The sequence below is a fragment of the Diadema setosum genome, chromosome 21 (genome assembly GCF_964275005.1).
Source record: "Diadema setosum chromosome 21, eeDiaSeto1, whole genome shotgun sequence".
NCBI lineage: Eukaryota > Metazoa > Echinodermata > Echinoidea > Diadematoida > Diadematidae > Diadema > Diadema setosum.
This window is the reverse complement of record NC_092705.1, coordinates 7,963,443-7,990,472: the sequence shown is the minus strand read 5'-3', so window position 1 is coordinate 7,990,472 and position 27,030 is coordinate 7,963,443. Positions and strand designations below refer to the sequence as shown.

Genomic DNA, 27,030 nt, shown 5'->3' with positions numbered 1-27,030 from the left:
TATCTGAATTCCCTCCTACGCGAATTCTATAGGCCTAAGCTTGTCACATTGAAACTGACTTTTTTTCTAACCTTATTTTATTTCAGCCCCGAGTAACCCTTCCTGTTGGAGGTCTTCAGGCAAATCAACTATAATAGGCCCTACACGGTACAAAAGGTATGTAATTCGTTTCTTTATGTAAGTTCTCATTAACAATTTGATTTATTATAATACACTTTTCATGTTACTATTCATTTTAACTTTGTAAACAAAGCCGGCGGAACGGGGGGGGGTGGCTTTTTTTGTTTGTTTTGTTTTGTTTTGTTTTGTTTTGTTTTTGTTTTTGTTTGTTTGTTGTTGTTTTTTTTTGTTAACCGCAGAAACCCGGAAGGGGTATGGAATCAGAAAGTTGCGCTGCAAAGACTTTTGTTTTTCTTGGTAGGTGATGAATCAAAAGAGACTATCAAACCCGGAAAGTGGCGCCAGAAATGGCCCCATTCGTAAAAGATGTTAGGATGGCAACTCTTACTGGAATGACAACTTCCCATAGCAAACAGCCAATCAGGAAGCTGGATACTTGTCGTTACCATGCCAATTGCCGTTCCGTCAAGAGTTGTTAACATCAATGATCATATCAACCTTTTTATGAAAATAATGGGGCCGATCGGATGATGAAAGTACTAGTAATCAAACAAACACCCCGCCGCTAGCTGTAAACTATGCAATCGCATAAGCGCATATCAGCCCACAGCCCGACATGCGTGCGTTGTGTGCACATTGCGCAGGAAGCTTAGAGCCTAAACGTCGGAGTTGAAAAGTACCGGTACGACGGACCGAGTGTGCCGCCTGGCCGGCCTGCTGCAGTGTTTGCTCTTGGTGCGGGGTATATTTTATAGTAGGGGCCGCTGCCGGGGAAGGAAGGCCTTGTGCATGTCGACTCTCGCTGATCAAAATGAGCTCCAGCTAGAGAGACCACGGCGAAATCGCCGGTTATTCCCTGACACCATGTCTGGAAGTGTACGTGAGAGCAGATGTCCGGCCTACTATGCTCTGATAGTCTTCACAATTTTGACTTCTGTCAATCAACTACACAGGTAGCGTACAGCTGTTTTCTTTGTTTTCATGCAGGATGCACAGTGACACGGTGTTCCGAGAGTTTCTGATTCAATCACGGTGATCAACTCATCTAAGCCACCACTGGCTCTGTAAATCAGGGAGGGAACGACATCTGAAGTGCGACCCTAACTTCGCCGGGATTAGTGCGACCCTACACTGTAGCTAGAGTAGTCTATAGAGTGTTCGAAGTTTTTGAGGCAGCCAATTAATATTAATAATAGGACGGACAGATCAATGCTGAAACATGGGCCCAGAAAGAATGTTTATGAATTCGGATTCCTTGAATTATAAAAGGACATAATGTTCTAGGAGCTAGCTATAGGGTTTCACAAAGATTTTAAGTCGAACTTGAAATTTGAGATTGACTAAAAGTTATGGTAATGGTATGCTGTGTGTGTCTTTAATGTTGCCCAACTTTCTAATAAAACATAAGATTTTGGAGACCTTTTTCATGTAGCCATTGAAAATACAAGATAAACTAAAAATAACAATACTATAGAATTATTCTGTAAACATTGAAGTGGGTGATGTAATAGCCTAATGAAATTGAACAGGGAAACCAGTGGCATTTCGTGAAACACCCACCAGCATATTATTGATTAGGAGGCACAATCTGGAACTGGATGTCAGGTCTGTACAGATCGGGCATAATCAAAAAATTACTCCAAACACATATCACATCTGTGTTCATTGGCTGTCATGTATAAGGCCATGGCATTATTATGTCTGTGACCCTACATTTCATAGTTTCAGATTCCTAATCAAATATTATTACTAAGCCCCACTTAAAGTTCTGGCAATAGACTCGTCCAGCAGGGCCCCATTTCATAAAAAGTTGATACTATAGCAGCGCTTGCTATGCTGAAATGGCAGTTGTCATAGTAACAACAAGAATCTATAGCTTCCTAAGTGGCTGTAAATGGAAAGTTGCCGTTCCAGTAAGTTGCTATCCTAACATCTTTTATGAAATGGGACCCAGCTATTAAAAGACCACAAAAATCCAGCTTCCTGAGTGGCTGTTGCTGTTGCTGTGGGAAGTTGCAGTTTATCCTAACACTGTTATGGAATGGGGCTCAGGGATACTAGTACGTGTTACAATTTGGCATGATGTGCAATTATGATTTAGCTTTTCTGGAAAATTCAAAGCATGAAATATGACTGAAATTCAATTTCAGTTATATTTCAAGCTTTCTGTCATGGCATGTTTTTCTCAACAAATGTGCTACTACACGTGTATATCGTTTGTATACAGTGTAAAAGAATTTTTCATTGTAGGGTGAACTGTTTCCTCGCATGGGGATTACATCAACTAATTCCCTGATATGCACCATGTATACATTCATGTGTAGGCCTACCACTATACCTTAATTGTGGTACCAGTTCTTGTATAGGGATCTTCAGAAGCAAAGGACATGGCCTCATCATGGGCTTAACCAGGAGAAGAAAAAGATCCTGCAATTTTTCAGATACAGTGTTGATACATGTAGCTATAGATCTCTTGACAAACATGATAAGTGGCTGACATGGAATTAATAAAAAATAAAAAAAAGAACCCATGAACAATTTATAGTTCACTGCAGTGTAATGTGTTGAGAAAGCTAGCCTACAAAGTGTCTAGACTGTGATGAAATCATGCTACATCCTTCACATACTGGCAGTAATTTCAAGCATTTTAAACAGGTTTAACAGGAGTGTCTTTTTTTTTTCTTTAAATCCATTCACACAAAGGTCTAGCTATAATCTGTTGGTGAATAGGAAGACTCAATAATCTCAGCTTTGACACAAAGCCCTTTGTGCAAGTCTGGTGCCCTTTCTTTTGACCCATGTGAGCTTCTGCACCATGCTGTTTACCACTGGGAGCAGTGATTTAAAAAACAAAATGTTTGAGTTATCACATTTGATGCACATGCACAAGTGTGTCATGTGTAGGTCAGATGTATCACAAAACATCCATAATTAGCATAAACCATATAAAAAATTTACAGTAAAGCCTAATATATTTATAAGGAGATATCACTGTATTTTCTTGATATTTTAAACCATAACTGTAGATAGTTTATCCTAGAAACAATTTTATAATACTACTTGTGTATCATGGGCATCACACAACTTATGAAATGCATGTCATTCCGTAGAATGTGTATGTGTGTGTGTGTGTGATTCTATCCTATGGGTTTGCCTATCACTTTCACTTTCTGATATTTGTATCTATTTTTCACACACCTTACTTTGTGAAGTATTTCTGCTTTTTTTTTCAATCTTAAACTAGTGCATCTCAAGAAACAATATTCTGTTATCAATAAAGAATGGCAGTATTCAAAGAAATCATTAAATTTTGTATATTTTCTTACATTTCTTTTTATATAGGATATGCATGATGTCTCCCATTTGGAAAAAAGAGTAAAAAAGATGTTGTTTTAAAGGAAAAAAGGAAGAGAGAAAAGGAAGAGATAGAGAAAAAGAGTAAAAAATCATAAGAAATGATCACCATTCACCAGGCAGCAGAGAAAGTAATTCTGTAAGGTTAAAGGTCACATATCCCCTTTTGCAAACATCACAAAATTGTGCATGGTTGAAGAATAATGTTTATAATGACACCCCACATCATGTATGAAATCTTATGTACTGTATCACACCTCAGTGTGTTAACCTGTTGAGGACGAGTCCTGAGTGTACTCAGGCTATGGTCTATGGGAAATGCGTGTTGTAGCAAAATCAGCCCATCCTCAACAGGTTAAAAAAAAAGAAAAGAATTGAACAGCTGGTCTCAGGTCACTGGAGAATATGCTCCCTTTTTGTACTGAGAATAATTAGACTTGAATTTGAGGGTCAGCATGAATTCACTGGAAATCTGTAGTAACCACTCCTTCCCCCCCCCCCCCCCTTACAAAGGAGTATCCAGTTTTATCATTCTGAGGAAGGTCTGAATAACATAAATATACCAGCTGTTGAAAGGAATCTGATATTGCAGTGAACATTGCAAAAGAGACACATAAACAGGGTTCGAAATTAGTGATGGTCCGCTGGCCATTGGCCACCCAAATTCACGTCGGACTAGCTAAAAATCATAAAATTCTGACGTTACTAGTCCGTCTGGCTAGCCAAAATATTGCTTCAGTGTCAAAATTGATTCTAAGTAGTCCGCCTGGCTACGATTATAGTTAAAAAAAAAAAAAAAGTTAAGTGCGACCCCTGATATTAAACTTTAAAGTCAGGACTGATCCAAGAATACACAGAGTTCTGCTTTAAGTGCTCTGTAGACGTTGTTTACTACCCTTGCAAAGAATGTCTATGGTTATTGGATGTACTACAAAGGTGTTTGAACTGAACAAAATAGTAGGAGGAGAGAGTGGCCTATTGTGACCTAAGTCTATTGTCCGAATGTTTATGCTTCGTCTGAGCTTCGTTCTACTGATACACCATCCTGTATGTCTATTATCAGGTGGTACAAGAGTGCAGGCCAAATGTCACACTCTTAATTTCTTTGTGAAAAAGTCATATTTTCAACAAACTTGGCAGGTATTTCTGCAAGTGTAACACAAATTGACACCATCCCCCCCCCCCCCCCCCCCCCGGCACCCCTAAACCTTTCAGGTTTGCTATGTTCATCTTGGGTAACATTCTGCAAGAATGCACAAAAGACAAACTTACAATACTCATGCAAGTGCAAGACCCACTTGGTCTGTTGGATTAGATTTCTTGAGGGGACAATAGTGTGGGAGAAAAAACAAACAAACTTAACCCGTTGAGGACAGTTTAATTTTGCTACAACACTTGTTTCCCATAGACGCTTGCCCTAGTATACTCAGGACTCATCCTCAATGGGTTAAAAAAAAAGGCATAATAAAATGTGATCACATACTGATAGGGAAGAGCATGACACAATGATGTTTGAAAATTATGCAAAAAGAGAGAAGAAAATGATTAGAAAAAGGGAAAAAGGAAGAGAAATCAAAAGCAGAATGGTGGTCCCTGGTAAGCCAAGTAGGCAAGGAATTCTGAGCTGGCCTATCGATTTTATCTTATTTGATGTTCGGCTTATCCTCCTCCTCTCTTGCCCATCCAGATATCTGCTGATAGCCACCATAGAGCCAATGTCCAATGATCTCCAGTTTGGGGACAAGGAATGCATCGTAGACAACGCAACAGAAGTCCAGGCGGTCATCGAAGACATCGGCCTCAATGTGACGGATGAAGAGTTTTGTGCGGCGGACAGCGGTGTCAGGTATAGATGGGATGTATACCCAAAAAGCCAGGTCCGCTCCCACACTTCTTCAGAGAGAACAGATACAGGCAACTCCCATTAAAACAAAGTCCTCTGGGCCGACAGTTTTGTTGTCATTAAATTTTGTTATAGCCAAACAAATTGATTATAATATTAAGATGATAATGGATGATGATTTTGGGACCTGAATTTTTACTTCACTGGATAACAAAATTTAATTATACAAGTGTAACTGTGTTCCTTATAAAGGGAGTACACTGTGCATATTATAAAACATTTTTGATTTGTGATCTTGCATCAACAGAACCAATCAAAAGTTGCCAGTGAGGATTGTTTAGTTCATTTTTGATGCCGGGAGATCTCAGAGTTAAAGTGATCTATAACACATCAAACAGAGTTTTCCAAACCCCAAGCTTTCAGTGATGATAAAGGGGCTGTGCATTTTAGGGGTCTATCCAAGTTCCCTTTGTCCCTCTTTAAATCCTTGAAATATATACAGAAAGGGAATTTAATTCCCTATTGCAGTCACTATGGATGGGATTTTCAGAAACAATTGCAAACCAGTGCAAACACCAAAAACAGGGTTTCACCCTGTGTTTGTGTGTTTCAGGGTGGAGATTTCCCGTGATCTCACCAGAAGCAATAAGGTGACACCCTTGCCCCCACCCCCCCCCCCCCCATTCCTTTGGTCTTCTTTGATCTTGATCTGGTCAGAGCTCAAAATTCCTTACTAAGCGCTTTAGTCACCAGTTGGCACTGGTGTCCTAGAATTAAACTGTCATTGAAAAGGGATTTGCTTAAAACCCCCTCCCCCCCCCCCCAAAAAAAAAAATAGATAAATAGATAAAATTACAACAATAACAAATCCCTGTCCCCGTCTCATTTGTCTGAGGCAGTGCCAAATGCCTCTGATGCAGGCTAGATATCTGCTGCTTATGCACAAAGAAAGTAAAATAAGAGGGAGATAATCCAAATGTTAGCTTGAAAAGCCATGAGAGTTATAACTTACATTTTACATTTTTACAAAATTTACATTTTTTTTTATTTCACATCATGTAGGACTAATATGAATTGATACTGCCATGTTTAGATTTGTAGAATTTATTGTGGTCCTAGCGTAATAAATCCAATACTCTCAAAAACCAAATGCATATTACATTGAACAAGGACAGTGATACCATAGGAGGCTCACATATTCCTCAGGGGGACCATTTCATGAAAGTTGTCAGCCCTGACAAGGTGTCAGTCTCTGACAATTACCATAGTAACAGTCAGTGACAATTACCATAGTAACAGTCAGTGACAAAAGCGTAAGAGCCAATCAAAACCAAGGATTTTACTGAAATTGTCAGAGACTGACAACTTGTCAGCACTGACTTAAATTGATGAAACACCCCCCTGTAATGTAACGATGTAATTCAATTACAATACCACTTGCTTAACAGCTTCACCTGTGTAGAATTGTAAATGCAATCCCATACTGTATCTTTGGTGTGCTTCCTCTAGTACCCAATCATGCATTCTTATGTGGCGCTGCAATGTCATCATCATCATTCATTGTGATGTGTAGTGAATTTTGAAAAACATTTCCTCAACCTAGTCACTATTAATACTTAAACTCTGTTACCTGAATAATCAGTTTAAAGATGTTCAAATGCCCATGATTATCGAGAAATCATGTCTGAAAATCATCCAGAAAGCTTCTCAAGGAATAAAACATATAGGACACTATTCATATGTTGGTGATATTTGATAATAATAATGAATAATAGTGAGACTCCTATAAAGCGCACATTTCTACCTAAAAAAAGATACTCAAGGCGCTATAGAACAGAGTACATATTGTGTCACGTTACAACAGTATCACAGAAACTAAGACAATAAACCAACAAACAATAGGCCTATATACGTACACATACTATACATACAGGTATAGAATATTTGAAAATATATGTCTTGAGATTCTTTTCGAAACCATCAATGGAAGATGCTTCTCTAAGAGATTTTGGTAGGGCATTCCATAGTTTTGGGCCCATATATGAAAAAGCCCGATCCCCCCAATTATGCTTGATTCGAGGTACCTGTAATTTTAGCGAGTTTGATGAACGGAGATTACGTGGTGGTTGGTGAAGATGAAGAGTATTTTGAAAGTAGACAGGGGCAAATTTGTGCAATGTACGGTAAACAAGAAGAAGAATCTTGAAGTTAATACGTTTTTCTACAGGAAGCCAGTGTAGGGACCGAAGTATTGGGGTAGTATGCACAGTTTTCTTCTTGAAAGTAAGTAATCTAGCGGCACAATTCTGAAGACGTTGCAGTTTACTGAGTCCTTTTTGTGGAAGGCTGCAAAACAGAGAATTGCAGAAATCTAGACGAGATGAAATAAAAGCATGCATCAGTTTTTCTGCTGCTGATCTAGTTAAATATCTCCGAATTGAGCCCAGGTTACGCAAATGAAATCTTACAGATTTAGTGACTTTTAGAGAAAACTGTTGTGAGATTTACAGGCGAGTCCCTTTTTTTCTGGGTTAGTGACAAGGCAGTGGCGGAGCCAGGGGGAGTGCACTGGGCGTGTGCCCCCCCCCTTTATTTTTTTTGTAAAAAACAAAAGAAATAAACAAAAAATGGGGGAGGCGTTGCGTACGCCCCCTTTAACTTTGTTAAGGCGCCTTCTTTTTACGGAATTCTTGGATCTGCCCTTGCAAGGCAAATTAATGGTCATACCTTGGCTGGTATTGACAAATTTTTCAGACTATCCACGCAAAAATCTGAAAATCTTTGTCCTTCTGTGATTTTGAGTTACATGTGATTAAATACAGAAATCTTAGTGGTATAGACGCATTTGCTAGGCTGTTGGTTACTTGCATACTATATTCTGTTCAGTGGGTTCCCCGTGCACAATATGTTATTTCATTTCAGTTCAAGTTGTTTCAGCCTACTCTCCCGCCATGTTAAAAGGGCTACATGCATGGCTCATGGAGCACTGGGCATTCAAAAGCCGGTCAAGGCTATGACACCAATCTTTCCGTGATTGCCACACTTTTTTTTGCGGTTGGAACAGGACGCGTGACTGCAGATCAATTGTTACCGCTGTACCCATGTATGTGGAAATACAAACTTGTACCTTTGCACTGTACCCCTATATAACTTTGCGCTGTAACTTACCGTCATGTCTATAATTGCCACAACAGGGACTTTGTCCCTTTCAACGAATATCACAGGCCCAAGTACATTTGTACACAAGGTGAGCGAGAAAGAGAGAGAGAAAAAAAAAATAGACTGAACTCAGATTGTGACAGTGTAATTAGTAAGCCATGCACATTCACGAGTACTATGCAGTTCATCACCCCCCCCCCCCCCGCACACACACACACACACACACCTCTTTCCATGCTCACCCTGCTTTAATCAGCTGATACCACAGTCTTAAGGCTATTTTCACATTTTATTTGGATAGGTTTAATACACTTTGGACTGAAAGAGTTGAACTGAAAGTTACATAAAAGACTAACACCATGAAACAACGAGTTGAAATAGAAAGTGCAATCATTTGAGCAGATCAAATGACTTATGTGACCCATTATCCCATGTTGCCAAGTTGCAATATGGCTATTTTTAAAAACAAAAACAAAAGCATGAAGCTATGAAAGAAATTAGCAAAAACTAAATCACTCTGCTGAAAAGAAAAAAAAAAAAAACAAGATTAAGGGTGGATTTGTGTATATTCATTTGTCTACAAATCAAAAATTTGGTATCTGAACCCTGTAGGTTGCAATCAGAAAGTCAATGCTTGACAACCTTATAGGGTATCACAATGAATTTAAGCTTCAACCAACCTTTCTATCATTTGTACCTCCTATTCAGAGAGTGTCCTCATTCCACTCTGTTTCATATAATCTTACAGAGTACCTTGCCAAGATAATTCAGCCCATTGTATAAGACAAATAGAAAAATACATTTAAGAACCCATGGAAAGTGACTGTATTGAAAGGGTTGTATCATATATCATACAAAAGTTATCATGTATCATGTCTGTACAAAAGTTCTAATGAATGAGAAGCTAGTATTAAGCTATACAGCATGGTGATGTTTAGCGTCCCTGCACAGCAATTAGTCAGTATTGTAAGCCAAGGACTGACGGTGGACTCCTATCTCAGTATTGGGAGCCTGGATCATACCCAAATGAAATAGAGACACTTTAATTCTCAGACCATATTTTTGGGAAAAAATATGGTCTGAGAATGGTCTGAGAACTCATACAATGCTGTCCTGTATCAACAAACCTGTTGCTTGTGAAACACCTATGTACAGTACCATGGGCTCATCCTTCTCCCAAGGGGTGTGCAACATTTATTTGGAATGCTTGGAAGAGGATATGTTCTCTCAATTCCACCCCCCCCCCCCCCCCCCCGATTTGGTGGAGACTATAAACCAGTTCGGAGTTTAGCTCATGGGCACATTGGTCCGAATGACCTTTCTTTTTTCTCAGTCGGTTAAGGGCACTTCACTCATATTAGAGCAACATAATGAGTAAGCTTTGCGCAACAATTTATGGAATTCACTGTTCCTGTTCAAACAAAGAATGAACTTGCATTGATGAGAAATGATCTGTCAATTAAAACTTAGAATAGCATCCATTTCATTATTTTGCATTGAAAGTATGAACAATCTCTTTCTTTTGATATTACCAAATACCACTTTTGCTGTCAGATGGATGGTGGATGTGCTGGTAAGCAACATTTAAAAGAATTACATGAATAGTCATTACATTACAGATGCTCATCCCAGTGAATATAAAAACCAACATGCCTGTTGGTCTGAATGACCTTTCTTCTGCTCATGTGCAGAGTGGGACTGCAAACAGGCTTATTATGCAGATGACACTATTATCATCTTCAGGGATGAGTTCATTGATGGATTCACTGAACTCATTTATCATTCATGAGCCATGCATTACTTTCACCATCGATCAAGAAACAGAGTGATGGTAATTTGTCAATTGAGTCTTGAAAGACGATTCCTCGAGTGGCTGAATTCTTGATCACAACCCAAGGAGACAACCCACCTAAGCAGGGTTCGAAATTGGCGATGGTCCGCTGGCCATTGGCCACCCAAAATCACGTTGTACTAGCTAAAAATCATAAAATTCTGAAGTTACTAGTCCGTCTGGCTAGCCAAAATATTGCTTCAGTGTTAAAATTGATTCTAAGTAGTCCGCCTGGCTAGTTTTAAAAAAAAGTTAAGTGCAACCCCTGCTTAGCATCAATCTGATTGAATTCAACATCAGCAAATTCAAAGAGACATGTAGAGTAGCTTTGTAGAGAAATTTCTAAACCGTACATAAAGGTATGCTCTGTTACAGTCAAAACCACGCTTACTTTGCAGCGTAGCTGTTGAAATGCATGCTTGACATGATTGTTGAAGTCGATCCAATGGAGGAATTGTTCCAAACTTCCTGTGCTTCATGTTTACCTTCTTGTCACACAGAGCTCCTTGTACGTATCCGAATCAGATCTTTAGAAAAGAAAAAATTCTTACAACTATACTGCATATAATGTCACAGTTTCATACACCACTACTGTAAAGCCCCATGTAAACAGAGCTTTTTAAACTACAATTACAGCAGCAACGTCCGGGTACTGTCAGGGTAATCTTTTTCCACCTCTGTTTCAAATAGTCCCGCAAAATGTTGCTTGAACATTGTCACCATAACTTTTGCCAAATTCTATCCAGCATTACCCTGACATTACCATGACGGTACCCTGACAAGTCTTCTATTATGGTAATGATTTGCAGGACATTTCGCCAATACACTCACCCTCCCCCCTTTCCCCCCTTTTTTAATATTTCCAGGATTATAAAGACTTATGAAATCATAAAAATGGAAAAAGTATGTCAAAAGTATGCATGAAATCGCATGAAGACCTACATGGATTGCATGACATACTGAAAATATGAGCCATTTTTTATGTGATTTGCATTACCTGTCTTCTTTCTTTCCCCTTTATGTTGCCAGGACAATGCTTTACTATTCCAAACCCAGATCTGAATGTACATTCTTTAGTCTGAAACACTTTGCCAGCAATCCAAAACCATCTCCTTCATGGCCTAATTAATGCACTGAATCATTATACCCCCGCCAAAGGAAGTTTGAAGGGGGTATAGGAATCAGCGGACGGTCGGGCGGTCGTGCGGTCGGTCGGGCGGTCGGTCGGGCGGTCAGTCCGTTGCAAATTTTGCGTCGCGAACTACTTCCTCAGTTTTCAACCGATTCCCATAAAACTTGGCACAGATGTGTGCCTTGGGTTGTAGATGTGCAAGACGTATTTCTTGACAGTACCCAAAAGTATGTTGCCATGGTAACGGCATATTATGGGCAAAAATGGGTACAAATCTTGCGTCGCGAACTCCTCCCACAGTTTTTGATCAATTTTTATGAAATTAGGTACAGATGTTCATCTGAATATGTTAATGTGCAAGACACATATTTCTGCAGTGGCAAAAAGTGCGATGGCCATGGTAACGGCATGTTATTGGTAAAATATAGGGCAAAATGCTTCATGGCAAAACTGCTTCATCAGTGTTCTTCCAATTCTCATGGAATTCATATTGAATGTTTGTCTTAGGATATAGGTCAGCATGACACATTTCTTGACAGTGACAAAAAGTATGTTGCCATGGTAACAGCTCACCTATTATGAGCCAAAATGATGGAAAATTTTGTGTTGCAAACTACTTCCTCAGTTTTTGCCCAATTTCCATGAAACTTGGTACAGATGTGTGCCTTTGGTTGTAGATGTGCAAGACGCATTTTTCGACAGAACCCGAAAGTATGTTGCCATGGTAACGGCATATTAATGGCAGAAGATCAAGGAAAGATCTTGCGGATTTAACTACTTCCTCAGTTTTTTGACCAAAGCTTATGAAATGTTGTTTGGCGGGGGTATAACCAGTCGCTTTAGCGACATTTCTAGTGTTGATTTGTGTTGATTCATGATACCCTCAACAATGAATATCTACGTAGATACATGTTGTACTCTCCATTCCGTATTTGATAATTTTTCGACAGTTTTTTCTGATTACTTGGATATGCCCACAAAAAAACTTTCCAAACCAATACTCTGCTCATGACCTCATTTGTCAATCATTGCTGAAGTACTAAATGTTTAACAAAAGACATTAGAATGAGTTGAGTTTATTCTATTTATACACAGGTTAAAAGCCTGCTTCAGCTGGACAGCCGTTTTTCAGCATAGCCGTGTTTTACATCAAATAACAAAGCATACACACAGTGAACTTGCAAACATTTACAATGATATGATAAACAAAAACCATGAAACAAGTTACAATTTTTTTTTGAATCCATGAAAAATGGCATTTGTAGATATTTGTAGACATGAAAAGAAAATTGATATGCTTCTATGGACAAATTATTTAGGGGATTTCCACAAGCTTATTTTTATACCCCCGCCAAACGAAGTTTGAAGGGGGTATATAGGAATCAGCGGACGGTCGGGCGGTCGGGCGGTCGGTCCGTTACAAATCTTGCGTCGCGAACTACTTCCTCAGTTTTCAACCGATTCCCATAAAACTTGGCACAGATGTGTGCCTTGGGTTGTAGATGTGCAAGACGTATTTTTTGACAGTACCCAAAAGTACGTTGCCATGGTAACGGCATATTATGGGCAAAAATGGGTACAAATCTTGCGTCGCGAACTCCTCCCACAGTTTTTGATCAATTTTTATGAAATTAGGTACAGATGTTCATCTGAATATGTTAATGTGCAAGACACATATTTCCGCAGTGGCACAAAGTGCGTTGCCATGGTAACGGCATGTTATTGGTAAAATATAGGGCAAAATGCTTCATGGCAAAACTGCTTCATCAGTGTTCTTCCAATTCTCATGGAATTCATATTGAATGTTTGTCTTAGGATATAGGTCAGCATGACACATTTCTTGACAGTGACAAAAAGTATGTTGCCATGGTAACAGCTCACATATTATGAGCCAAAATGATGGAAAATTTTGTGTTGCAAACTACTTCCTCAGTTTTTGCCCAATTTCCATGAAACTTGGTACAGATGTGTGCCTTTAGTTGTAGATGAGCAAGACGCATTTTTTGATAGTACCCCAAAGTACGTTGCCATGGTAACGGCATATTAATGGCAGAAGATCAAGGAAAGATCTTGCGGATTTAACTACTTCCTCAGTTTTTTGACCAAAGCTTATGAAATGTGGCACACACTTTGATCTTGGTGGGAAGATGTGGAAGACATATTTTTGGGACGTGTCGGAAGCTGCGTTGCCATGGTAACGGCATATAAATGGCAGAAGATCAAGGAAAGATCTTGCGGATTGAACTACTTCCTCTGTATTCGACTGAAGCTCATGAAATGTGGCACACACATTGGTCTTGGTGGGAAGATGTGCAAGACATATTTTTTGGATGTGTCGGAAGCTGCGTTGCCATGGTAACGGCATATTTATGGCGGAAGATCAAGGAAAGATCTTGTGGATTGAACTACTTCCTCAGTTTTTGACAAAAGCTTATGAAATGTGGCACACACAATAGTCTTGGTGGGAAGATGTGCAAGACATATTTTTCAGACGTGTCGGAAGCTGCGTTGCCATGGTAACGGCATTTAAATGGCAGAAGATCAAGGAAAGATCATTCCTTGGGTAAGACTGTCGTCATGGGGCGGGGGTATTGATCACCTTCAGTTATATTTTTTTTTTTCTTGAGTAAAACCTTTACTGTCAGTATGTCACTAATAGCTTGGTCATATTCAAAAGAAACATGAATGCACCTTCCACTTGATTGAGCATAACTTGCATGTTTTCGTGTTACTGATGTGACTAACACAAGACATTGCAGGGCAACATTGGTATGCAAGTTATGCTTGGTCTCAGTGAAGGTGCATTCCAATTTCTTTTATAAGTCTTAAGCAGTGATTGACAGATGAGGTCACAAGCAGGATATTGGTTTAGAAGAGTTTTTTTTTTTGGGGTGTATCCAAGTAATCATAAGAAAAATAGTAGAAAAAATATCTAGAATATAATTATGGAACATACACTTGTATTTAGATATATTTATTTTGCCACATAAGTGATGTTTAGGGTGTAGTGAATCAACACAAGTCAACATGTATTTGCACAACATAGGTTCTTCAATCGAAGACATGAATCCTTATCCTCAAAACCACTATATTTTTAAACCTGGTTGGTTCATCAAGATGAAAGGGGAAGAAATGCATACAGCTGACAATCTGATGATTTCGGAACTGCTTTGTTTCATGATATGAAGCCTGAAATATTGCTTGTTCACAAAAGTTTCTATGCAACAAGTCTCTCATATCTCATATTTGCCATACAGTTGTAAATTGAGACTACAACCAGCTCAATCCAGTCATATTTTGACCAAGATATTACCACCTTCTTGTATCATTAATGTGTCAAATAATGCTTGCAGTTAGATCAATAGTCACAGAGATTCGATAGTTCTGGTTTCCTGTCGAGTGACCTAATACAGTCATTTCCTGACATTTTCCAAGTAAAAGCTTAGCAGACGTAGCACAGCCAAACCATAGTCCTCAGACACTCGGATGTCAAAGTTCATCTTCCACCATACATTGTAGGTGGAATTTGCTTGCAGTACATATCAAAAACGTCACTCTGCTATATTTATACAAAGAAACTTGTGTGGTTGATGTGATTTACAAGGATGTTTGGTTGTTTTGGAGAATTTTAAGATCATGAAAGGTGTACAATAATTTTGATTGTAGTACACGACTTCTATTCCTGAAGTGCCCTCACCATTCTGTAGTGGGTACATAGGTAGAGTGTTATGTGATGATTGATCATGCCCTAGCAATCCTATTTTCCAGCAAGCTCCATGTGATTCACTCTAACATAGATGATCAGTGGATACTGCTTTAGCCCGATTTGGCGAATGTCGATAATCGATAAATATTCACTTATTAACCATGATCGCGTATGCTGTGAGATTGTAGTATTTTTTGGGGTAGTAATTTGCATTTTTGTCATTTTTTCCCAACTGAAATCATGTCATTACAATGTTATTTCACACATTTCTAATATATCTAATGTGTATATTTTAGAGCAAAAATTGACAGTTCTGCAGGCATGTGTCTCTCAAGCCTGGTGTCTCTCACTTTAACATTTGCCATTTAGTAATGATTAAAGTAGTTTGAGTGACTTTCATGAAAAGGCAGCATTGTGCTGGCAGTGGTGATCATATGTCAGGCAGATCACATTACACATAGAACATACAAACAGCTCACGGGTTCGAGTGGTCGGTTGAAATTGTGCACACATAGCATCTCTGAACTGTTTGAAACCCATGAGGTGTTGCAGAGAGGGTCTGGAGAATTCATAGTTACTCATACATGTACACAATTCCTACTGACCCTCTCCCCCACAAAAACAGCAACAACAAAAACAAAAACAATAAAGCAAAACAACCTGTAAGCTTGTCATCTAAATTCAAGCATTGCAAGACTGATAAGCTGACACATTTGAATTTGGCAAAATGATATACTGTACATTGTATTAACAAGATGAGACTTTTGAAAGCATGCTAAAGTTAAGTTACAGGTATTATTTATCATTTTGTGAACAATAGTAAGTTACAATATTTTTTTTTTTTTTAAATACACCGTCTACAGTGACGAATTATGGAGAAAAATAGTGATATCTCCTTATACTATATTATGAAAATTTTTACATGGTAGGAATTAGGATGTGTACAACTCACCTATGTACTCATATGCATCAAATGTGATAACTCAAACATTTTTTTAATTACTGCTCCCAATGGTAAACAGAACCTGAATAATCAACAGGAAATACCATCGCAATGATACAAATAGCTGTGGAATGTGATCCATCTTTTATGCCATATTCAGTATGGTGTAGATTGCTGCTGCTGGCTGCCTGCATGCATGCCCGAATGGGTTAGGAACATAAAGGATATTTTAGCTAACCTGAGTGATTGTGTGCTAGTGTTCATTATTCTTTTTTTTTTTAATCTTCTTCCCAAAAATGGGGGGGGGGGGGGGGGAGGGGGCTGAATTTTCACTAAGCTTGACAAGAGCAATCACTGGAGAAGTAGTACAGTAGGAGATCTCAGTCTTTTGATGGTGGTTCTACAGGGCCCAATTCTAATCATCACTACAAAGTGTAAATCAGGATTATAAAAGAGCTGGCTGGACAATAGGCCCAGTGAGGAGAATCCTGTACAGACAATCTGCATTCCATTTTGAAAAGGTCTTGATGAAGGATATGTGGGTTGTCTGATGGTTGCGACCAACTCAAATTTGGCAGAGTTTACAGAGATCTATCAGATTCTTATCAGTACCCTTTGGGTTTATGAGAGTACAAACATGATATAAAATGTATGAGCAATACATAGAAAGTTATACAAATTGCTTGTCTGTTTTCACTGCTCGTGCAACCTACTCAGATTTTAAAGTTCTCCGCCAATGAATAGCACACGCTTTTGAATACTAACTAACCTCAGAAACTGACTTTTACTTGTAGTATCGGTGGGGAACCAGAAGGGTCGATTTCATGACATGAAATCTCTTCTTGAATTGCAGGTGCATCAACCAGACCTCCTTCAACAATGTCACCCTGTGTCGGTGGTACTACACAGGCACCGGTCTGGAGTTTGAGATCCTGGCCGGACCGGTCTTTATCATCGTCCTGGGCCTTCTCGGGGTTCCCGTGACGATCCTCGCCGAGGTGGGCAACATCAACCGCAAGAACGTCGTCGGGGTCATCACCTTTCTCTGGAGCGTCACTATCCTGTGCACCGGCTTCGCCCACACGCTGGTGGAAGTCACTGTGTGGCGCTTCATGCTTGGATTCTTGTAAGCATTGAGCAAACTATGTACTGCATTCTTTCAAAGTCTTTTGGCTCACCCCAAAGGCATTAGTTTATACAGAGACAGAAAATGAATCAATTTGTTATACGGCCAACATTTCTTCCACTATGCCTCGCAAGTAGTCAGATTATTATCATTATTATTATCATTTCTTTTTCAATAATCAATACCAGGTTAAAGATTCGTGCACGTTGAGCTTGTCAGTCATTAAACATTTTGTGAAAAGCAACATGTTAATCAGCTGAATTAATCCGTTAAGATTGTGACATCCCAAGTAAAGCCTCTGTACAAGACTCTCCACGTTCCTGTACAGAATGGAGTGAATAACAACACAAAAGTATGAAGAAAATACTTATATCATAATTGCTGATGGTGGGAGGTGGGGTAGTGGCATTTTGAAATGTTACATAAATTTGTTCACATGCCATTCCCATTCCAAGAGTCATTTCCACATGACATCTGAGGGATGTTGCGATTAAGAGACAGAATTCTTATACCAGAAGGGACATGAGTTGGCAAAACAATGTAGCTACATGCAACCTCTTATCCAGTAAATCATTTCTAAAGTTTTGCAAACACACAGCTGTTTTTGCAGCTTTGTTTGATATTACATATTTTCCTTTAAATATAGAAAGACCAACAGTATCAATACTGCAGTGAATGCACATTGACTTTAGCAGAGACTTTATTTTGGGAATAATTTGCATAAATCAAAACATGCATTGTTTTACCACATGAACCTAGCCAAGCTATTGCTATGGCAAAACAATGTAACTCTCAATCACTACGTAGATCCATAATATCGTATGTTGACAATATGTAATAACTACTTACTGAAGTTAAACTTACCTAAGTATAAACTGAAATTACCTACTAAAAAATATGCTATGAATTCATGATTTCACATGATACAGATGAGTTTATTGCAGAAGTATTATGTTGGTTTAATGATGAAATTTGAGTAAATATATGTGCTAGAGCCTAAACACATTCCAAATTGTGCTGGTTGTATACCCCGCGTCCTGTACAATTGTGCATTTTTATTTGAAACAAGCATAAGCCAACATAATAGTGTATTATAGATTCATTGCAGAGTACAACATGGTAGTTTACAGCTTTGCCCACAAATACATTAATGGACCAAAACACAGTTATATTTGCTATTCACCTGTAGCTATTCACAAGGGAAACAGAACCCTATTCTATGCTTTTCAAAGCCTAGACTCAGAAAACATTTACCGGTATATGGAATGCAAGCAGGCAAGCTTCATGAGTTTTGAATAGATGTCACAGGGGTGGATCCAGGAATTCCGTAAAAAGAGGGGGCGCCTTTACAAAATTAAAGGGGGTGCATGCACCCCTCCCTCAATTTTTTTAAATTTCTTTTGTTTTAACAAAAAAATAAAGGGGGGCTCGCACCCGATGGCTCCCCCCTGTATCCGCCACTGTGTCATCGTGTAGATGATGAAACTATGTCAACAAGTTTGAAAATAACAACCAGTTGTAATATGATTGTCATCCTTGGCCAATTCCAACACTGCTATTTTGAATACAGTGATTATTTATCATAACGATTTGCATCCCCAATCATGCAATAAGTTTCCAGCCATAGTTTTCATATTAGCCCATTGAGGACGGGCTGATTTTGCAACAACACACATTTCCCATACAGTAGATGCTTGCCCGAGTATACGAGTACTCAGGACTCGTCCTCAATGGGTTAACAACTGCAGTAGGGTTAACATAATTTTGCCTGGGAAGGCCAATTTTTTTAATGGAGTGCATTCCCTGAATTATCAGATATCTATCTGCCCCTTTAGTATATTTGTGGTTCAGATTTTAGGGAATCTGCTTCTAAGTACAGATTTGACCAAGTACTAGGTTTGTAGTATTGTGCGTGTAGTGTATTTGCAGGAACTGGTGCTATTTCTAAAATTCTGTTCAAAGCTCACTATGTTTTGTGCTGCACCCATCATGCCACAGGTTGCTGCTTCTCACTTGTAAAGTGCAGTGAATGGTCATAATCTTCTTCTTTTTTTCTTTTTTTTTTTTTAAAGAAAGATGGTTTTCAGCCCTTCCATAGTCAATATAGCTTCTACAAGAGTGTAAACTTCTGAGAGTCATTCCAGTGACTTTTATTTGCCCAAATTAGACAAGTTAAAGGTAAAACATAGTTCTCATACACCTGATGACCACCACCTGATTTCTTGATAGACCCTTACGATGTATTGCAAGCAAATATGAAATAGTGCAAGACAGGTTCTCAAACCCTTACCAGAACTGTTTTAACTTTGAAATACACAATTCCAAGTTTGAAGAATCTACCTGTAATAACTATGTGGAAAACATGATATTCAGTTTCACCAAGTTATTTCACTCTTTGTACTACTGTCAACTTAGACCTGGTGTTGAATTGCAATTTTAACAGGAACTGTTTCTATGTGGACAGAAATAGACCACATGCACTTTACTATTTGGCAAAGTGTCTTAAAAGACATGTCTCTTTATTTAATTTTCAATCCCCCCCCCCCCCAAAAAAAAAAGAGAAGAACGATTTAGGTGAATTAATTGGTAGTCAGTCTACCTAGTTCAATGTATGTCTGTCTTGTCTTGATGCATGAGTTGTTCCTCTTGTTTCATACCACCCTGCAGTTTCAATCTGTTCTTTTCTCATTGATATGTTGATGTTGTTTTTTTTTTCAATCATCAGTCAGGCGCCGTTTAACCCGTTTTCAATCAGCATCTTGGTCTCGTTCTTCCCTCCGGTGAGTGCAAAACGTCACAACTCCAAACCCACAAAAAGTCGCAGATTAGGATTCTCTGCAATGGACTGAAATGAAATATCATTTCGTCAGGGTAGACTGTCTCAAATTTCTTAAAGGGTGTGTACAGTTCTGGTCCAGGTGAGGATTTAGCTTTTAACGTTTTGCGAGATATTCAGAAACCACTCTATGAGATGTCAAAGAGCATGCAGTTCTAAGGGGTATCAAAAGTTTGTTCGATGAAAATCGGTTTTGAAATGGCTGAGATATCCAAAAACAAGGTGAAACAAAGAGATCCTAATAAAGTTGTGGCATGTCGCCTTTTATTATTAGCACTTTTTTTGATATCTCAGCCATTTGAAAACCAATTTTCATCAAATAAACGTGGAATCCTTCTTAAAATTACATGCTCTTTCATATTTCATAAGAGGCTTTTGACTGTCTCACTTATGAATGTTCAAAACATGAATCCCCACCTCAACCAGTACTGTACAGTCCCTTTAAAGTCTGTCTTACCTGGGAGAGTATAATCATTTCTCCACCTACTGTCGAAATTTGGTGGCTTAAATCAAAACCAAAATCAAGTAATTAACAGTTGGTTGGTTGTTGCTGTTGTTGTTTTTTCTAAACCATACTTTTTCAGACCTGCACTAGGCACTGCGAGTATATTTGCATTGATACTTCTGCATAGTATGCCTGAGTGGCCCTGATCTTTTAAACCTCTTTCTCCCTTTTTCTATAAAAGTGCACCTTATAAATCTCTCTTTAATATTGTAATCATCTTTTGAATGGGCTAGGATGGTCTGATTTTAAGAAAGTTACGTAATGTCTTAAAGCTTTTAAGAGTTTACTCTTGTAAACTGTGTAGAAAAGTGACAATTCATTTTGGCCAACTGTTATGGGGTTTGAGCTGGGTGGTCACATTTTATGACTCATAATAATATTGCTCACATGATCAAGGCAGGAATTCTAAGTTTCCGACCACAATCCAAGTCACATGACCAATTGACATTCAAGTTGCCAAAACTTTGTTTTTGCGTTATTTAATTTTTTTTTTCTTTTTTTTTACGTAAGCTGCTTTGTTGTTACCCATTTCATCTCAAAGTTTTCTTCATGCACTTTCCTTTGAATTATTCACATGTCCTCTCACATACTATGAATAGCAACTACATATACTATTTGAATACCAATTTCCATTTTGCATGTTTGTTATCCTAAACATTATTTTACATGGGCCACCTTTGTTTTTTATGTAATCATGGGGGGGGGGAGGGTTGAAAGCAGATATCCTTTATGTTGTATCTTGTCAAACTGTCTTCCTTTTGCTGTAAGTCTTTTATTCATCTTCTTTACCCATTGAGGATGGGCTGATTTTGCTACAACATGCATTTCCCGTAGACACTTGCCCGAGTATACTCTGGACTTGTCCTCAACAGGTTCAAAGCATAAAGCTGGTTCTAAAGCAATCATCGTGTGAGTTTAAAGGACAAATCCACCTTCATAGACATGTGGATTGAGTGAATGCAGCAATATTAGTAGAACACATCAGTGAGAGTTTGAGGAAAATTGGACAACCCGTTCAAATGTTATGAATTTTATATAAAGTCACTGCTGGATGAGAAGACTACTACAGTGTATGATGTCACATGCGTGCAATGATATAAGGAAAATAAAAAGAGAATTTCACAAACCTTTATTTTTTTAATAAAGTGCACATTTCTTCGACTTGTCACTGACGTATGTTAAAGGTATTATTCCTTCTGCTTTCTGGAAGAGAGAAGTTGAATGTTCTTTTGTTGAGCAAGAAAGTGAAAATGTGTTGAATTTTCTTTATTATTTCTTTATATCGTTGTACATATGTGACATCACAAGCTATAGTAGTCTTCTCACCCAGCTTTGACTGAGTAGAGACTTCAAAAATTCATAACTTTTGAATGGATTGTCCGATTTTCCTCAAACTCTCACTGATGTGTTCTACTAATATTGCTGCATTCACAAAACCCACATGTCTATGATGATGGATTTGTCCTTTAAGTAACCTCTTCAGAGTTAGCTTTACTCTGCCTGAGCAACCAGCTATCAATATTGATGCAGCATTATTAATGACCCTTTCTTGTACCTTGATTCAAAAGAGACATGTTAATCAGCTGGTCAGTGGATGTGCAGTGACATGTAAGCTCTTGGCAGGATTTGAACCCTGAATTGTATATTTTAAAGTCCGAAAACCCCATCCAATAAACCGCAATGCATTTACTCTCTGATTGCATTCACAGACTCAACGCGGGCTCGCAATAGGTCTTGCCTCTAGCGGATCGTATGCCGGATATGGCCTCTCGTACGCATTCATTGCACTTGTGGAGTTGATAGGATGGAGGTGGTCCTACATCAGTGCTGGCATAGGGGGCGCTGTACTGGGTATTCTCACCCTGTTGACAGTCAAAAATCCACCAGCAACAAACGATGTAAGCCCTTGCTAGTCCGTTATTGATGCATCACATCTGTGCTGATGTGTGATTTTTAAGTAGAAGTATAGTGCATTCCCGTTATAACGAACACAGTTATAACGAAATATAAAGTATGGTGGCAACATTACTGGCTCTACATTGTATGTATTTTCATTATTTATTTGTTCAGTTGTAAGGAAATTGTGACATAACAAAAGGAAACTGCCAATCCCGAGCACTTTGTTATAACGAGAGTCCACTGTACAGTATTAAACACCAAAATTAAATGTTATTATCTTTAGAAGCTTTATGGTACCGAGTGTAGATTTTTTGTTTTGTTTTGTGTTTTTGGCATGCTGTTATTTTGTGTGAAGCAAGTGACAAAGACACAGCACATTTCTGTATGTTACTGTATGTACAACTCATAGTCCATATTTAGTGCTAGACTTTTAGTAAGTCTGCTGCTGTTAATGATTGAAGTTCACATTTTGGAACAAAAGCAAGCTGCTTTTAATAAATATACAAATGTGTCTGTCACAAGTGTGATGACTGCTAAAGACTATAATGCTACATCCTTCTTTTTTTTTCTTTCTTTTTTTGCAGTCGTGTTTTTGTAGGCAAGGTGGATGTGATTGTGTACATCCTTAAAATCCCATGTGCACTTGTAATTATCTTGTATTTTCCAAGTTGTCATTTGTAAACTGAAAGCATGACCAGATGATTAGTGATAGAGTGATAGCCGAACATGTCCAACCTTTATGAATAGAACTGAAACTGCGTTGTCACATTTCTTCTTTTCATTGAGGGCATCAATTACATTTCCTGACAAGTTGTTTTGCTTTTGTTGTTACCTCTGCCAAGGGAGGAGATGATGTTTTCATCAGTGTTGGTTGTTATTTTGTTTGGTTGTTTGTTTGTTTGTTTGTTTATCTGTGTGCAAAATAACTAAAAAAGTTGTGCACGGATTTCGATGAAACTTGCTGGAAAGGTTGAGAATGACACAAGGAACAGATAATCAAATTTTGGTAGTGATCCAGAAAAATGTTATGGATTTTGTGAAGGATTTTCAATATTTTGGCAGGTAGGGTCACTGAACTTGGGAGTTCAAACTGCGCATTTTTGAGGTTTTTATACATGCACTATAAAAGTGTGTGCTCTAGTTTGTGAGCTGAGGGTGAGGCGCGCCACGCAGCTGAGGGTTTTTGACATAACAAAGGCTTCTACATTGGGAAATTGAACGATTTTTCAGCATGCATAGGCCTACGTATGGTTAGCAATCACTGATCTCTATGGAAGAGCAAGATCATCAGTGGAAAGTACAGAATGTAGTTGCTTGGCGGAGGTCTGCGCTCTCAGAGTGCCTTTCTAGTTGATGTTGTTGTTTTTTTTACATGTTTTAAATCTCCCACATAGGATCATGTGGATGCTGGGCTTCAGTAGTGTTCCCCGCCACAGTGGCAGCATCATATTCCTTGTGTCCATTCTAATAGCATCACTTCTAAACAGATACCCATTTGAGTTGATTGAGGAGTTGTATCAATCCAGCCACTTTTAGTTTTGGTGACAGTGCCCTCACTGTTGTGACTTTCAGACCCCAGATAAAGAATGTCTCAGATGCCCCATCTGTCTTTATGTAGTGGATGCATTTGTTTTGTGCAGAAGTGAACAATTTCATCATGTGGGATAGAAAGTGCTTGATAATACAATCTTATTCTGCAGTTATTGTTTTTTCTTTTCTTTTCTTATTTTGGAGAATGGATTTGTTGAGCTGCAAACTAGTATCTTCTTGCAAAATCAAGTATGATTTTCTTTTAATCACCTAAAATATGAAAATATCTTTTTTAAGATTAAGAATATGTGTTTTTATCAGATTATTAAAGCTTGTATGATTTGTGAAATATTCCCCACTTTAGTTTTTGATCTTTGCATTAAATGTATGTTTTTGTTTTTGTTTTTTTTCACTGTGCATCAATCTGCTGTATTATATATTTTGCATAGTAAAGCTTCAGATGTTGGTGGCTTTTCAAATGATATCAAAATTGTCAGACTTTATTTATCTTTATGTTTCAGTGGTGTTGGTTTACATGCCCATCAAGGTGATATCAAGCATGTATTGATGTTGAATTTGATTACTTACCAAGAGTTAGGGGTTTAACGATGAATCTTTGGCATTTATTATTGTCCATTTATCTTGTCTTCAAACAGAAAGATGGAGTGGCAGCTCTTCCTGGGTCTTTCAAGGACATCTGGAAGGCGCTGACCCCTCAGCCATGGATCGTTCTCTTGCCTATATTCCTTGCCTTCGCCTGCAAGATGGGCTACCAGTACACGCTGAGCTACAACCTCAACAACTACTTCGGGGAGTACTACCCGACCTTCCAGACAGACGTCATCCTGAGCTGGATGCTTCCCGTCGCCGGCATCGCCTCCTACATGATGGGAGGCTTCCTGAGCGACCTTGTTGGGAGGCGTTTCGGAGCCAGGGGAAGACTGTGGGTCATTGTCATTCTGGAGGTGGGTGGTTGGAGGTGTAAGGGTTCATGGTGGGATGAATAGTATGAATGTTTATGAGTGAAATGGACAGAATATTACTTGAGGTAAAAGATGAAATGATTCATTTAAGGAGGCGCAGCCGAGTTGAATGGATCAATAATTTCATCTTTCACTGAATGAATATTCTTTGCCTTGCACACACACACACACACACACACACAAATATGATATTATTTGTTTTAAGTAACACCTAACAATAGATTCTTGTCATTTCATGTCTATGAATTAAGAAACAAGAGAGTTGAAGGTATGTGGGAGATCTGAGATCGAGAGAGCGTTCACTAAGCGCTACGATACGCTGGCACGCTGCTTGAGCTTATTATAAAGCGCATGCACACTGCAAACGCAAGCATATTACGTACGCAGTGTGCCAGGCTCGTGGCGTATGTGCAATAGGAGCAAATCGCATGGATCACGATTGCACGGTAAATGAAGCCACACAAATGATCAATATCAAACGACCAATAAAATGGCAAGGATCTACTTGGGTGTTGTAATAATCTGGACCAGTGGATAACACAGTCCTCCCAGTGCTAATTCTGTCTCTTCTTTTTTCAGTCATTGCTGGTCATACTAGAGGAAGCCTTTCTCCATTGAGATGTACTGCATTCATAATTCCATGCCCACTCACTCCATTACCTGTGCCCATTCCTTGTAGAAAGAAAAAAAAAATACTCATCATCACATGTTATGTGAAGAAGCATTGCCTGACATTGCAGCAGGGGACAAAAGTAAAGGATGATAGATTTAATATGTTCGTGTAACCAATAAGACATACCAAATTTTTGGCAAATGCAGACATAATGGACAGGCAATAGAAAAGTGCTGGAAGCATCATCTGCAAATGAGGTGCAAGTTGTGCCCTTTATAAGGATCACACTGAGTATTCTTTCTTTTTAGATGTCATAATGACTCAGTTCAAACATGATACAACAGAAACTACAAATATTTCAATTAGTTCCATGTGTTTTTCATGCATATGAAGTTGATTTGGGGGTCTTGTTTTTTAAATCTATGTGTGAATTAAAGATGGCACAACAGCCTTGTAAGCTACAGAATAACTTATCACTCAGCACAACTCCTTTTTCTTAAAGCTAAAACATAGTTCTCAAAGGGGCTAAAAATCAATCTTCCACCATTTATAGAATTTACTTGCAATATATCAAAAGGATCTACTCAGAAAATTATCTGGCTGATGAAATGTGCAAGGATGATAATTTGGAGTATTTTGAAATAAAATGTGTGAAATAATAAAAGTCGGTCAACCTGACTTTTATTCCTGAAGCGCCCTTCCCATTCAGAAGTGGGTAGGTAGAATTTCAAATGTACATGATGATTGTAGCGTGCCCAAGCAGTGGTACTGAATGGCATGCAGCTAACAAGCTTTGAGTCAAATTTACTCTGTTGTGATGGATAATACTCTATATGACTTGATAAATTAAAACTGATATCTGTAATTTCTCTTAATTTTATCTTTACCTGCGCCCACATTTATTTCTGAAACTCTGCAGTATTTGGTCTGCTATGGAAACAGGCTTCATCCCATTTCCTCTGAAATGTGATATCCAATGTTTGCTTGTTTGTTCATTTTCTGTTTGTTTGTGTTGTGTTTACAGATATTCCAGATTCCACTTTACATCCTCTTCCTCATACTGGACCTCCCCTTTAATCTCATCACCGGCGGTTTATCCATTATCGCCGGAGACGGCTGGTTGGGCATCGGCTTGTCCGCCATGGCGGAAATTGTCTCCCAGAACATCCGGACGGTGGTCTACGCCCTCTTCTTCTGCGTCATGGACGTGCTCGGGGGCAGCGTCATGGTGGCCATCACACCCATCACGGAGGCCATCGGGTTCCGGGGCGCCCTCCTGTGGTTCGGCACGGGCATGGTGGTCGGGGGAACACTGATGATCCTCCTGGCCATCCTGGCACTGACCATCAAGCAGAGGAGGGGAGGGATCGACCCCGAAGAGCCCCTTCGAGTTCACCAGGAATCTGAAAGATCTCCGCTCATCGACAAGGAAACAACAAGCTTGTCTTAG

At 38.8% G+C, this 27,030-nt stretch overlaps 1 protein-coding gene across 1 annotated transcript; it reads left to right on the top strand.

The window, feature by feature from the left end:
- Positions 1–984: 984 nt before the first annotated feature.
- Positions 985–27,030, top strand: LOC140244872 (MFS-type efflux pump MSMEG_3705-like). Its single transcript, XM_072324481.1, has 7 exons — positions 985–1,073; positions 5,162–5,320; positions 16,942–17,214; positions 19,940–19,994; positions 22,265–22,457; positions 24,657–24,949; positions 26,605–27,030. Exons 1-7 carry the CDS (start codon positions 985–987, stop codon positions 27,028–27,030), a joined length of 1,488 nt encoding a protein of 495 aa, XP_072180582.1.